The sequence below is a fragment of the Melospiza melodia genome, chromosome 6 (assembly GCF_035770615.1).
Source record: "Melospiza melodia melodia isolate bMelMel2 chromosome 6, bMelMel2.pri, whole genome shotgun sequence".
NCBI classification, from domain to species: Eukaryota; Metazoa; Chordata; class Aves; order Passeriformes; family Passerellidae; genus Melospiza; species Melospiza melodia.
The window spans coordinates 51,853,047-51,868,457 of NC_086199.1; the positions used below are offsets into that span (position 1 = coordinate 51,853,047).

Genomic DNA, 15,411 nt, shown 5'->3' on the forward strand with positions numbered 1-15,411 from the left:
CACAGGTTGGAAATGAATAGGCCTGGGAAAAGCAGAACAACTGTGAAAATCTTTGGAATAAGGAAGACAAAAAAGCTAGGAAAATTATGCTGAAGGAAAAACAAAAGACAGAAACACACCATATAAAAGCTATGAGTACAACTGATGCATTTGAACTGGAAAGGCAGAGCAAAGCATCTGAGTCTTGAGATCTGTATAATCAATCTGCTTTCTATTTCTCCTTCTTTCCAGTTCCTCTATGGTATATGATACATCATCCCTACCTGGATGGTTTTGAGTAAAATGCACTTCTATATTTATACAAAAATACATTTTTCTCACCAGGAAGAGGCAATAGTGCATACTAGACTGGACTGATATATATATATATATACACAAAAACATATATATTATACATATATTAGTGAATCTGAAAATAAAGTTTCTACATAGATGCTGTAGCAGGTAAATAACACCTCCCCTTTCCTGGGATTTAGAAGAAGAAAGTATTAAATAAACATTTTATTATTACTACAGCAAAACAATGTTACATGATATTAATTATTAAGGATACAAGGTCAAATATTTAAGAGCAATCACATTCTTATCAACTGGTCTGCAAGATAAAGAACATCTAAATGTCACAGGAAAAATCAGAAGCTTTAAAACCAGGAGCCATTACATCATCTAGTGGGACTCCAGCTGCACTAGAGACAATTTCCCAACAATTTGAATGTCACAGAGGTATGGACCAAAATACAGATCTTTCTGAGAGGAGCTGGTCAGCTTGTGGGAATTTTCATACTAATGCATATCCAATGCAACATGAGAGCATTGAAAACAGAATTCTTGTCACTGAACCTGTTTAAGAAGTCCCTTTTGTAAAGGTGTGACTGATATTTCTGACTACAAAAATCTCTACTTTGCTGCCTTCTGCAAGAAGCAAGCACTTCAAGACTCTCTTTCCCAATTTATAAACCAAATATTTGTACAAGTTTTCATGACTTGTTATTCCTTATTTTTAAAAACAGGTTTATTCATTCAGTTCCATTCTGAAAGATTAAGGCAGAATGGTAGGATGGTAGGAGAGTGGAAAAGCACATGATTAATTGTATTTTGCACACATACAGAGATCCTGCTAACTCTACACCAATGGTTCAATTTTAAATTGAAAATTAAAAATTTTCAATTTAACATTGAAACTGGTTGCATTTTAAGCTGGTAATTTATTTCAACTTATTAAATATAATCCATTAATTTAAAACATGTCTTTCATATTTTGTATGGAAGTGGAACTTAGAATTGTTCCTACTTGGAAGGAAGGAAAAAGAATCTACAAGCAGGTAAATTTTTATTGAAAATAAATTTTTAACATCTAAGCCATCACAGCATTATTTTAATCGCATTCAGTTTATGCATTATGGAAATACTTCATGCATAAAAAACTGCAATTTTATTAGGAGATTTAAGTATCTTCATGTTTTTATGAAGTTTTTTAATTTCCCTTAATTAATGGATTTAAAACTTCTATTAGGAATTTAAATATTTTCCCATGTTAAAAGAAAAAAATACTCCAATTTTAATGGGACCATTTTTTGCTACATATTCCAAAGGATTTCCTTTCCTCAGAATTACTTTAAATTGACACATGTATATTGTTTCTGTGAGTTTTTGCATGAAATCTATGCTCTGCCACATTTATTTTGCTTTGCTATTCCTTGTTCACTTCTGTGATATATAGATATGAATTAATAAAAAGAAGAACTTGGGATACTTTCTCTTCTGGTTTGAATGCTGGTTTTGTTTTTTTCCTAACAGAACTTGCAGAATTAGAAAAAAAAAATACAGATGTTATTAAATAATTTCTGAAAAATTAATCTTGGCCATCAATTAATACGAGTTAACCCCTATCACATGGCATTACTGAAATGAGAGAGGTTTTAAATTCTATAGAGGTTACTGGATAAAGCTAATAGGCTAATGCAGCAGTGGATGTACTAAGCCATCTTAAAACAATGGAAGTGTTTACCTCAATCCAACTTGAGTCCATTGGGCTGGAAACAAATGGCATTTATTTGGTTTATTTATTTGTGTCATGCTGTGTAAAGAACATACAGCCCAGGAGGAGCCACCTCATGGCATCAAATAGGGAGGATGCCAAATACCATCAAAATTAAAAATCAGCTCCACACCCTGAATGTGCTTTTTCACAACTGCCCAAAGGATTCCAAAGAAAGGCTAATACATCTAGTTATGTGCTCAAGAACATGTAGAGTGAAGAGTAAAAACTTACTGTGATCCAGTGAACTGTTCCAAAATGAACCAAACCAACCAGAACCAAAAGACAACTGCCTTTTAAAACCTAGGAAAATGAACTTGTTCCCACTGAAATGCATGGCAAGTTTCCATTGATGTAAGTTTTGTAGGAATGATCTTTAACACTGCTGTTTAATACCTAATCTATATTACTGTTATTTTTTTGCACAATTCAACTTGGAATGCAGCAGTGTGATATGAAAAGGGATTTTTGTTTGCAAACTTGGAATGAAATCTGGCTTGGACTAGATTGCATAATAAAGAAGCCAGCAAAAGGGAATTTGACACTCACCATTCTGGCAGAACTCAAGTTTCTCAAAACAAAAATATTAAAAATACTTTGATAATGTTTTTAAAATGAAAACCAAAAGGAAGAAAATGTAAATGTTAAATTATGCCAGATACTTAGGTCTTTGGTTAACAATCATTACCTTCTTCAATGTGGTATGAAAATAGTAATAAAGCTATTACCTAAATATACTGCAGAATTAAAAAAAGTCTCTTACTGGCTAAAAACCAGAAAAGCTATTAATCCTTTATACTGGCATGTTGAATCTCAAACTATCTGAGATTTAACAAATCCATTATTTCTTCTTCTTTATGACCTATTACTGAAATAATCAGGAGTTCTCAGTACTTATTCAGCACAATACTTTACATGTTCCCAACTTCACACTCCTGAGAAAACCCAAACCCTTATCTGGCTTCACTGACTTCATTGTAAGCTATGTTAAGCAGAAATTTCTGCCTGAATAATAGCTCTGGTATTTTGTTGAACCAGGAACTTGACTTCTGCAGATAAGAAGGGATCCCTCTGACTTCTTCTGTTTACAAGTGCTCAGTTTTATCAGGTCACAGTTATGTGCCTTTAGCACAACAGGGATAACAGTTATTGGAGAGCAAGACCTATCATTTTGTCATGACTCAAGAATAGTGCATGTGGAGAGGAAGATGGGAAGAAGTGTAGTAGGAATCAGATTAACATACAACTACAGAATAACAAGATTAGCATATTTTCAATTATTATTACCATAGACATATATAGATAAGATTAAGTGGATCAGAAGAATTAATCTTTGAAAGTATAGATGTGCTAAATTCAGCCATATAATAATGCTGGCAAATATTGATACTGATTAACTTTGTGCTGTGAGAGTTAATAATCTACATACAAAGTCTGAAATACAGCTCTGAGTTTGGAAATACCCGTTAATCAAATGACATCTATGGATTTTAATGGTTTGCTCGTGCTGCTTCAGCAACATATCTTAGTCATGACCAGGCAATTCAATGATCATGAAGCCTTTGATCTGTTTCCTGACCTGTTAAACAGTATCAGTCAAAACAGACTGGGAGAAAGGCTGTTTTAAGGAAGTGGATATTCTTTCAAGCCAAACTGAGAAGTCACCAGGTCTATTTCTGAAGACTTTTCATTTGGCTGCAATTGATTAAAGAGAGAGCAAATTCAATGACCTAAAGTCAGAAGGATATTTATCACATTAATAATCCCTTGGGCCAGTTAACACCCTGTAGGTTATTTATTCTCCAACAGTGTCATAAAAATGAGCCAGTGCTGGTTAACCAGAAAATATTTTTTCCTGTTAATCAGTGATGTAATTTTCAAAGTGGAAGGTAGCAGTAAAGTCAAAGCAAATTAAAAATAAAAGAAGTGAAAATAAAATCTTTACCCTAATAAAAAGGATCTTCTCTCCAACTCTGTATCTTCCCTGTGAAAGACGCTCCACACAGAACTTAGTAGGGCATTTACAAGGTGGATCTTCAGAAATGTGCTTCACCTATAAAACAAGAAGTCATTAATAGGAACTGTTTAAAATAGCATGGATAGCAAAATATTCAATAAGACACTTGTCATAATATATCATTTTATGTAGTCTTAATTGATGATATTTTTCTTGGTTTTGCTTAACATTTCTGTAACCCCAGAAAGCACCCTGTGGTGTTTCCAATAGCAATGATTTAGTAGCAGAGCTAAAAAAGTTACACAGGCCAGCATCAAATTTGCACTCTTTATCTGAAGTCAAGCAGTTTGTTTCATGGAGTTTAGCACAAACTTTTGTAAGTGTATTCTCAGTATTTTATGACGAATCAGCTCAAAGTGCTAATACAGCTAACAGGGAAAATGAAGATGTCATAAGATGCATCCTGCCTCCTAAATATATAAAAAACTGAGGAATCTTCCTTACCATTAAGAGGCTCTGCCTCTTTAAAATTGTGCTCAAACACCTTAGGGAAAAAGCATACAGAAAACACTGTGACATGATTAAAAATTAATGACAAGACACTCCCCAGTAGTTCCAAGTGCCATTTGATGATCTCCTTGTTAGGGCTGGTTCAATCAAAGTTAATTTACAGGGCCCTCAAGAACACAATCATTGCCAAACTTAACTCCATAACCCCCAAAAATAAGGGCTGAGAAAAACAGATGAAAACCTCCTTCCTGCCTGTTATTAGCTGCATCAGCTTGACTTTGGCCTCCTTGATCTGGCACGTGCTACCAAAGACAGTGACATTCAGTAAAAGCACATTTTGTACCCTTCAATGATGGCAAAGCAGCAAAGGCATCAATACCAAAAGAGCAGGTCTGGCTGTGGAACTCTTCCTTGACATTCAAATTGCATTTGTGCATAGGAACAGCAGGAATTAGTGCTGCATTTCCATATTCTGTGGTTTTCTTGGACAAAATACAGACCTAGAATGTCAGCATGAAACAATGCAAAATGCCAGAGGAACTTGTAGATGTCTGTCCATTTCAAACAATATTCCAAAGACATTTTCATATCCAGTTTGTAAACCAAGGCCTGTAAAATGGTCTGAGGCCCAGGAAAGGATATTTTCAGAATAGCTAACAAATTAAAGGCTTAAATTGTTTAATGAAAAGAAAAAAATTCTTGGCCAAAGCTGTAGCACTCTAATGAGTGTTTTGTTTATCATGAATAGATAAGGCTTCTGAAGTACAAATGTTTTTCAGATTTGTTTTAAGAATTAAATTATAATATATTAAATAAGCCAAAAAGAACTTAAAAGGCAACCAATTATTGTTTCTATACTTTTGAAACTAACCCTGTTGAGTGATTTAAAGATTTTCCAATTATTTCTGAAATGGTTCAATGCCTTTATCTGAATAACTTCCTTACCCTGTGGAGGCTAAGTGTAAGTACTTTATATAAGTATTCTTAAGACTTATTTATCTTTAATCGGGGCATAATATTTTTATGAAGAAAAATAACTAAAATAACACTTAACAGAGGAATTCTACATGTATTTTACACACAAGAAGTATTTCTCAAGTATCAGATGAGTTGTCCTCAGTTTGAATGAATCAAGTTTTGAATTTTAAGATCAGTTACTCAAATTATTTTTTTCAACATGGATGAGACTTAGCCTCCATTTCTGGAGAATTAGAAACTATTAGGAACTATTTAGATAGTTAATGTACAATAGGAATAATTTACATGAAATCAGTGGCTGATGACTTAAATCCAAGTGCAGCTTGCTGGGGATGAAAAAGGTGTATTCCTGTATTTCTAGGAAGGTGGAACCAAGACTGGAATCATGCTTAGGGAGCTTTTTGGCCATGGCCCTCTGAATGCTGTTCAATAATGAGGGATTCCTGACACAATAAATATCCTTTGGCATTACCACCCTAACACCTGAAAATGGGCAGCAGGAACTTAATGCTTCATCCACCAGAGCTCATATAAGGAATAAAAAACCCAGAGTCACTGGGCCCAAACAAGATCAAGGTTGTTTTGTACAATATAAGACCAAAACAGACCCATCTTCTTCCTGTGGAGAGTGAAAGCCACAAACCTACTCTGGTGTAAAACAGAGGATAGAAAGATCTTCACTGCTGATCCTGCTGTTGCAGGTTCCATTGCCTTACTGTCCCAAAGGACACAGAAGTATTGAGTGGAATTTGGAAATCAAATAAGGAAGCAGAGGGAGGAATTATATTCTATTTTATTTTAAGTCTGGACTATATGAGAAACTGCTGCTATTTTATGGTGTGAGTGTCTGGGGCAGTGCAGGTCAGGACTCTAGCTGGATGAATTCCATTCTGTTTCTATCCATACTGCTTTCTAAATTAAAGGAGGTGGTTAGAGAAAACCTACATTCTCTCTGTTCAATTTCTACATGATATGCAGTCACCAGCCTCCTTCTACACATAACTGTTCTTTCTCAATTCTGCTGAAACACAAGTGCTTTTGCAAAGTTAAGGAAGAAATACAAACCAGAGAATTTTAAATGTAATTATAGTCATCAAATTTTAAAAAAAGTGTTTCAATAAAATGAAGGAACATTATATTCCATCTGCTCTTTGTAACAGGAAAGTGGCACATGGATTTTTCAAGAAGTGCTTTGTAACTCCCAGGTGGCACATCTACCTTGCAATGTAGTAGTTACTATGGTAACTGCTTCTTTTTACAGGCTAGGTTTTACTTTTCCAGTTTAACCTCTTCATGGGCTCAAAATCTGTCCTTTTCATCTGATTCCAGCTATTTCAAATGAACCCCTTGGGTCTGCACCAGAAACATGAACACACAATATGCTGCGACAATTTAATGAAATTCAAAGCAAGATTCTAACAATGAGGAAAACAATGCTTGTGTTTTACTATGTGAGAATCATGCAGAACAGCATAAAAATTAGGCTGATATATCTCAGAAGTGTTTGTTAACATTCAGTACAAGTCAGTATGAGCCAAATCTTGTCCTGACTCAGTCCTTGCTCAGACAAAGCACCAAGTGGGAGTTGGTGAATAAGGAGTAAAGCAGTAATAGGAAGGGAATGTGGCCCTAAGCACAAAGCTAAGCTAAGCTGCAGGGCTCCTACACAGTGTGACTTTTTCTTCTAAGCTTCAGACATAAATAATTGTGGTCAAAAAGCAAATAACTCTGTAAGTCTACAAATGTTTAAAATAGAGTGAGATGTTAAGCTCAGGCTTGTGTGTATTTTGCAAGTGAGCGCACATCAGAACCAATAAGGCAGGAAGAAGATTCTCCCCACAACTTACAGCATCATCCAACAGCTTCCCTGTGCTCTTTTTCCCAGGAGACTTTGTGGGTGATGGTGAAGGAGATGGAAGGGGAGCTGAAAGTGTTTCCTCTTGTTCAATCTCTTTTTCCAATTTTATTAATCCAGGAGGTTCCACCCCACACCTTTTGGAAAGATGCAAATAATAAATTACTAGTCCATATAAAGTATTACATATTTTAAAACAAAACAGTGGAAAGAATTTCTACTTTGTGTACAATAACTAACAGACATGTTTGAAATACACCAACCCATACTGCCATAATTTCAAATTAACAGAAAAAAAATTTAGATGCAGTCTCTCAGTTAATCAAATTTACAGGAAATAAAGGTACTCTTTCAGCTTCTCTGTCTGATATAATATATGTTGGTGAATAATTTATGAACAAAACAAGACCTCAAAAATTGCAATACCATGCAATGTATGGTCAAGTTCAGTACATTTGCTCTTTTTTTCTATCTTATTTTTTTCTTTCCAAACAGCATCTTTTCAAATTACTTAACAACTTATATTTTGTGTTAGTATTTTCTGAAGAACCACAAATGCAAAGGGATTAAGGGCTTTCCTGGTTTCAGCTATTGCACTGAATTTACAGATAAGTAAACTGAGACATGGCCACTACTCTTCAGAAGTGGTGAGTGTTTCTACTATTTGATTTTTGACAGACAGCCTTCAGATCTCTGCTTGCAGTGGCAACACACTTGTAGCTCCAGCTAGAACAAAATACATGCAATTCCTCACAGATAAACTCAAACCAGAGCACTTGAAGAGCGAGGTTCCTTTTGAAAGATCTTCTGAAAGCTTCATGGCAAGTGACTGAGTCAGTATCTCACAGCAAGCAGCAGAGCTTGGACAGAAGTCAAAAGTCTAAAAATGCATCCCATTTTTCTAATTACCAATAACCCCCTTCTGGTTTTGGGGGTTTTTTAATCTGCCAACACTGAACAAACCCCAGAAAAACACCCGGAGTGTCACTGTCATATTTTCTGAAAAATCCCTTTGCCAGGATTTCTTCTCCTGGGAAGCTGAGAAGCCTCAGAGAAAAATGAAAACAATAATTTTCTGACTCGCTTCTCCCTGTTTTGCTGCTTTGGAAGGTGGTTGGAGATAGTTTATCCAACAGGTGAATGTTTGATTGGTTTCATGTGAATTGTTTTTACTTAATGACCAACCACAGTCCGGGTGCGTTGAGACTCTGATGAGTCAGTCATGAGTTTTAATTAGTATCTCATTAAGCTTTCTGTATCCTTTCTCTATTCTTTGGTATAGTTTTAGTACAGCATTCTTTAATGTAAGTACATAAAATAATAAATTAACCTTCTAAAAACATAGAGTCAAATTCTCAATTCCTCCTTCATCCTGGAGACCCAGCAAATACCACACCAGAGTTCCTTTTTCAGAGAATGACTTCAGCTTGGAAAAGTTATCACACCAGGTGGACTTCTCATAGCAAACTACTTGTACAAATGAAATTCTATTTTTATCTGCAGCAGAAAAGTCCACAGTCCAAATGCAGAACTATACTGACTAATCTAGATAAAGACCTGGACATTAAAATATTGAGCATTAACAAATACATACCATGAAAATTAAAGCTAAATGCCATAATGATCTTAGAAGTGTACAGAGAAAAGATATAAGCACACATACTAGCTTTTGCATTTTTCTGATAGTTTAATTTAGTGATACTAATGCCTAGTAAATTAATAGAAAGCAAAGCAAGAACCAAATCTGTGCTTGTATTGGCTTCTGACTGGTGCAGTGTGTGTAATGAAAAGTCAGCCAACATTGAGGCAAGCACTTATATACAATCTATTTACTTCCTGTCTGTCTGCAGATGCTGACAGGCTGTAAATCATGGAATTCCCACTGGGCTCTAAGCCTACTTCTGCACACAGCCTTACTCATCAAATAAAACTCTTCCACTGTAAGAAATGTTCCCTCTTTGCTTCTACTACTTTTCATAGTTTCTAGATTTTGTCTTAGTGACAGATTTTTAAAGTTTCCTGTACTTCAAATATTCTGAATTCCTCTGATGAACAGTTGAAAAATAAAATCAATGATCAAACAAACACACACACACTTTTTCCCCCCCCCACATGCTGTATGAACCTGAAGCAAAGTTGCTGGAAAGCTGAAATTGTAAAAAGCCACATCTTTTCTGAGAGGGGTAGAGGTGCAAATGCCAGGAAGGTATGCTGAGCATTTCCTTTTCTGCTCCTTTCTAGCCTGGCTTCTCACAACTCCACATGAAGCAGCAGTGCACTGTAACATGATCTCTGTTAAGATTCTTAGAGCAACACTTTCCATTTTTATCAAGGAAAAATTGAATACAATAGCAGAAAGACCTTGAAATTGCTCAACAGTAATTCCAAAAGGCCTGTGAGGGTTGTTTAACCCTGCAGAGTTTAACAGTAACCCAAGAACTTCATCCTTTGTGCAGAAAAAATAATTTAGCTCTTTTCCAGTGTATGACCTCTGCCTTTCAAATACTTAGGAGAATGTTGGACCTGTGCAACCCACTGCAATAGTCTGTGGATTTTCAGAGGTCAAATCCACCCTGTAGGACACTTCCCTCCCTCATAAATCTCACTGTATCCACATAACATCTGCCAGCGACACAAGACCTCATTTTAACTATTGAAGCTTTGCAGACGATCTCAGAACTTTGTTTTCATAACAAGCTGAAATTCAGGATAATTTATCAGGCAACTGTATCTTTATTAATAATCTTTGAACTGCCATTCTTTGAGCCAAGTGGTCACACCAGTTTCCCACTCACTGTGCAGTCCATCCATCAAGACCATCTGTCCCTGATTTGACTAAGGGGACACTATGGGATAACGTGGCATTGCTAAAGCAAAGGTAAATTATCACCTGGCTCCCCTCCTCCAGAGACTATCTTTTGAATACAAGTTCAAGCTCAGCAGAACAGAGCTCAATGTAACTCCTCCTCACGCAATCCTCATTCTTCCCCACTTGTGCCTCAATCACAAGTCCTTTTGCATTAAATAAAAAAGCTTAGGCTGACTTTGGGGAGTTACACACCTGAGGACTAACAGTGATCTAGCTGGGCAAAGCATGCCAAAAAAGCTGAGTCTTCGTGATGAGTGAGGCACTTTGAACACATCTCTCTGCTTCTAAAATTACTCAGTGTCTCTGACACTTTTTGTTCTTTAAAAACAGACTGAGGCACTTTTTTCAAAGATCTCCAGAGCTCCTGTTCTGGAAAGCAGATGCCTAAGACTGCCAACTGTCACAGATATATTTTATGAAAAATCTTTTTGCTAGGATTTTTCTCCTGAGAAGCTGAGAGGCCTCAGAAAAGAAATGTAAACAATGATTATCTGTTGCTGAGGAATGCAACAGGTGCATCTTTGATTAGCTTCATGTGGTTGTTTCTAATTAATGGCCAATCACAGTCCAGCCACCTCAGACTTTCTGAGCAGTCACAAGATTTTATCATGCCATTCTTTTCTATTATTTTCAAGCCTTCTGATGAAATCTTTTCTTCTATTCTTTAGTATAGTTCTAATATATAATTTTCTTTTAATACAATACATATTATAAAATAATAAATCACCCTTCTGAAAAATGGAGGGAAGATTCTCATCTCTTCCCTTATCCCGGGACCCCTGTGAACACCACCACAGCCAAAAGACCCAGCTTGCTCTACAAAGCATTCATCTGACTTCTGTCTTGTTTAAAGCAGCACAGAAACCTCCCTTTAATGTGCTCTTTCCTACACTTTAAGAAGGCAATTATCAATTCTTCTTTCCCATACAGTTCTAGCCTACCACAGCTCAGGTAAAACAGGCCTCATATATTTGGTTTTAAATTGTATTAATCTGACATTCCAGTTCAGTTTCTGTGTACCTTGGAAGTGTAAAAGATTATAAATGGGGATTAGTTTGGTTTTGAAGAGATAGTAGAACAGGGAAAAGTAGACAGACACGTTATTTGACTCCTAAGCTATAAATAAAATAAAGAAACACAAATACAGAAATGGAAACACAATATATAAAATAATAATTAATGATATATGGCAATATTCATGCATTATAAATAAAAAATAGAATACAAATATTTTAAAGGTAAAGGGATAGATATTCATAATAAATGAAAGCATGGCTTATTTATTTGTTCAGTACTTCTTTCCATGTCTGGAACAGAAAGCATCCAAGACATGGAAGCTTAAGACAAATATAAAGGATAAGATTCTATTTTCCTTCCCTTGTAGATCTATTGAGACATCAAATCTCACTGCAAAAGGAGATTAACTCAAGCAAGTTTAGCAGAATCCAACACTGCCCACCTGAGTAAGGTGGGTACTATGAAGTAACCAGCAGGGGCAGAGAGCCCTGACAGCTCTGCCCCAGGCACAGGGGCTTTGGGTGCTGCCAGGTCTATCTCCAAGCTGGTCTTGAAAGCACAGTTTGTTTGCTCAGGTAAATTAAGATTCATTAATTTTCATTTCATTATGCGCCTGCATACTTTCTTCTTTTTGGGTAGTTAAAAAAATTTGCCATTTGAACACAAGTTCTGGATATAACAAAATAAGTGAAAACCTGAAATCACTATTTTTTTGATCCTTGCTGTTCCTATGCAAGCTTCCGCTGACAGCAAGGGTTTTTCTGAAACTGGACCATGAGACAAATTTCTAGTTTTCCATGTGAGTTCCTTCACAAAATATGAATACACATGATGCAATTTTAATACAGCCAATACTAGTTCTTAAACTAGGAATAAACAGGTGTCTCCCTCACCTTGATTGTTACCACAAGGAATTCTTTTGAAATTTATGAAACTATCTGAATAGCAAGGTACTGCAACTTTACACACATCAGTGAATGCAACTTCAATTTACATGTAAGACTGGGCAGCAGTGCTGCTGCTCATGGATTTTTCAGTAAATCTTATGCACTATGCTGGTTAAATCTACATCTGCAAAAAGGGGGAAAAATCACATTCTAGTTACCGTAATTTTGATTGCTTAGCAAAAGTCTTTGTTTTGATGTCAAAGATGACAATACAATGTACTGAAGGTCCAGCACAGCTAAAATCATCTTGGTCAGATTTAGATCTAGTAAAGATCACCTTATTACCAGTAAACCTCATTAAATTGCAGTTGTTTATAGAGAGATCTGACTTTAGAAGGAGAAATGGCTCAAAGCTTTATAGAAAAAAATCCCTTCCTCCCCTAATAGAAGGGTAGCTTACAAATATCTTAATTGAGGTACAGATATTTTGAAATATTTGCTAACTGCCCTCAAGAGTGACATCAAGACAAACATTCTGTTTGAACCTAATGAGCACAAAAGTCATCTTGAGATGTGCTGATTTAATATGTCTGTCAATAGCCCCTGCTGTCAAGAATGCAAATATTTCAACAGCCTCTGAATATTTTCACCTACCTTGCTGCAATTCTTCCAAGTTCCAGCAAACAAAGGCACACTTCTCTTGGCTGCTTGTGGAGAACTAGAAAAGCAAAATGAACATGGAAGACATTGATAAATAAAAGCTATTTTAAAGATCTTAGTGATGGAATGGAACCTAATCATCAACATCTGTTACTCTTGACTCTGATAAACGTTTGTTTTCTTTGGCTAGCAGTAGAGTTTTATTGGAATAAAAAGGATGGGATTCATGAGTGGCTCTCAGAGTTCAGAAGCTCCATTTAATTATCTAAATCACTGAATAATTATTTGGGGTAATTGGTAATCTGCAAGCAGTTCATTACTATTTAAAAATAATCAAGAGATCTGGCATATTGAAAACACTTTAATTAGTAGAAAGTAAAAAATAATAAAATTAGAGTGATACTTTTGACAAACTAAGAGAATTCATATCCTTCAGTTCACTATTTTTCTTAGCCAATTTAATTTTAAAAAATAACAAAGTTGCATTAACAAAGACATACCTCACTATAAATTTGGTCCTGAATTTTTTTTTCACATGTACTCTTACAGTAAATATGAAACCAGAATGCTTTAGGAATCAGTTCTTCACAGTATAAAAATCCCAAACAGACAAAAAAAGTTTCTTCTTTATGCATACATACGTATAATGTAAGTCTGCATGCTGGATTCCACACAGAATAGTTTTTTTATGACTCAGAAGTAGCTATGACACAGCATGATCTTCTCATTTTTGTGAGAGATTGACACGTTAGGGGTTAATGTCCCAACCAGCCATTTGCAAGAGCAGCAGGTGCTTGGCTGAGGCCAGGTTTGCACTCCTGACTGGAAAGAGAGGGGGAGAGCTTCTGGGTGTGTGGGGGTGAAATATCTCAGCTGTGTAAGAGCAGTCCAGGCACAGAGGAGCTGTGCACCCACCACGACAAACCAACTTCCTTTAGCAACAAGCTGGGGTTTTGAGCTAAATTAGGGAAAAGCCTCACAAGAAGCAGATTCTGCCAAGTGCAACAGTGCTTTTTATCATGGCAAGGTCCTCCCTTACAGAACTGGCTCAGGTGGAAATCTCCCCTCCGTGGAAGGTACGGGGACACTCCCATGGGCCTGCAGGCATCCATCCCTTCTGATGGGGCACAGCTGGGGCACAGCTGGCTCAGCCACGCTGGTGTGACGGGCACCTGCCCTGCTTCAGCTGTCACAAACCACCACAGTCCCCCAGAGAGTGCCCAGAATAATTCCTGGGGTTTCCACCACAGTGCTGGATCACCCTCACCCCAGGAGTGGCACCCTGGGTGCTGTCACCTGAACCTGACTCTGTTTTATCCCACTGAACCTGGTGTTCCACGGCCTTATCCACCCTCAGCATCACTTTAAACAAGAGACACTGAAATTGCAACAATTAAGTCTCACTTCACTCTCTGCTCTTATCCTTTCTCTCTTTTCCCTCTACACTTTCTTAAGTGGTATCTTCATACTCTGCTGCATTTCTATAGATGATAACAGCCAAAATGGCTTCAGGCCTCCTTTCCATTGCAACCAAATTGATCTAAAATAAACCTGCCATATACATACATACATACATACATACGTGTGTATATATATATATATATATATATATATATCAACACTAGTCACTCAGTGTGGTTTCACTCTCACCTGCCCAAAGGAATCTCTTAGCAAGAACCTCAGTCACCCTTGCCTTCAGGGGCAAGTTATAACAATTATGAAATATCCCCATAAACCAATACATTTTTTTCCCTCCACGATTCAGAACAGGTAATGCTCTGTAAAGAAGTTCAGCAAAGCATATAAGCAAAATCCAAAATCAATAAACCAAGAAAGGTCCTTGGCTGTTTGTATAATCAACTCCCCAAAACTTCAAGAAGAAAATAAAATTAGAAGAAAAGAGAAGATAGTAATTATGAGAACATTGTAATCTACTCTTTAGAAATATCTACTAGAGTAAAGCACTTATGTTGTTGTGAGTAAAAAATCAGGTTTTAAAAATTTCCACAATATTTAAAAAAATTGCACCTTACACTTCAGATGGAATTGAGACCAAAAAGTAATTGTGTGACTCTTTGTATAAATCAGGAAAAATCTGAACAGCATCAAAATAAATTTGTTTTTAATGAGTTAAGGTCAAGACAACAGCTATATAAACTTTTGGTAATCTACAGACTCACCTAACTCAAATGCATGAAGAAAAAATACCATACCTGAAAAAGATATTTAATGTCTAGTTAAAGCTCTGAAAGCAATCACTTTGCTCTGTGCATGCATGAGAGCCAAAAGGGGACTCCAGAGCCTTGAACACCTCTGGGTAACCCCAGGGCAGACCTCCAGCCTCTGGGACTCCAGCTTGAGCTCCACTGACAGGATAATGTAAGTGGGGTGAGCTGAATGCTCATCCCAACATCTTCTCCTGGTGCCTGTGCAGCCCATTGAGAGGTATGCATTTGTCCTCTAATCTCATCCAAATGTATTTCCAGAAGTGAAACTGCAAAGCATGAAAACTAAACAGGCACTGCACTAGGAAAAATAGATTTATTCTTCAGCCATCTGTTACTAAGAATATAAATGATGAACAGTTGGACATTCAGCTATTTTCAATATTCTTCATTCCCACAGCATAGTAATTACATT

At 36.4% G+C, this 15,411-nt stretch overlaps 1 protein-coding gene across 2 annotated transcripts in view; it reads right to left on the minus strand.

The window, feature by feature from the left end:
• The window catches only part of GAS2 (growth arrest specific 2), a 73,885-nt gene that overhangs the window by 20,983 nt on the left and 37,491 nt on the right, over positions 1-15,411 (minus strand). For both annotated transcript variants that reach the window (XM_063158146.1, XM_063158147.1), the window contains exons 5-7: positions 12,766-12,829; positions 7,331-7,475; positions 3,984-4,091 (exon numbers count right to left, since the gene is read on the minus strand). In XM_063158146.1, the coding sequence (XP_063014216.1) occupies positions 3,984-4,091; positions 7,331-7,475; positions 12,766-12,829 (317 nt within the window). The remainder of the gene's footprint in view (positions 1-3,983; positions 4,092-7,330; positions 7,476-12,765; positions 12,830-15,411) is intronic.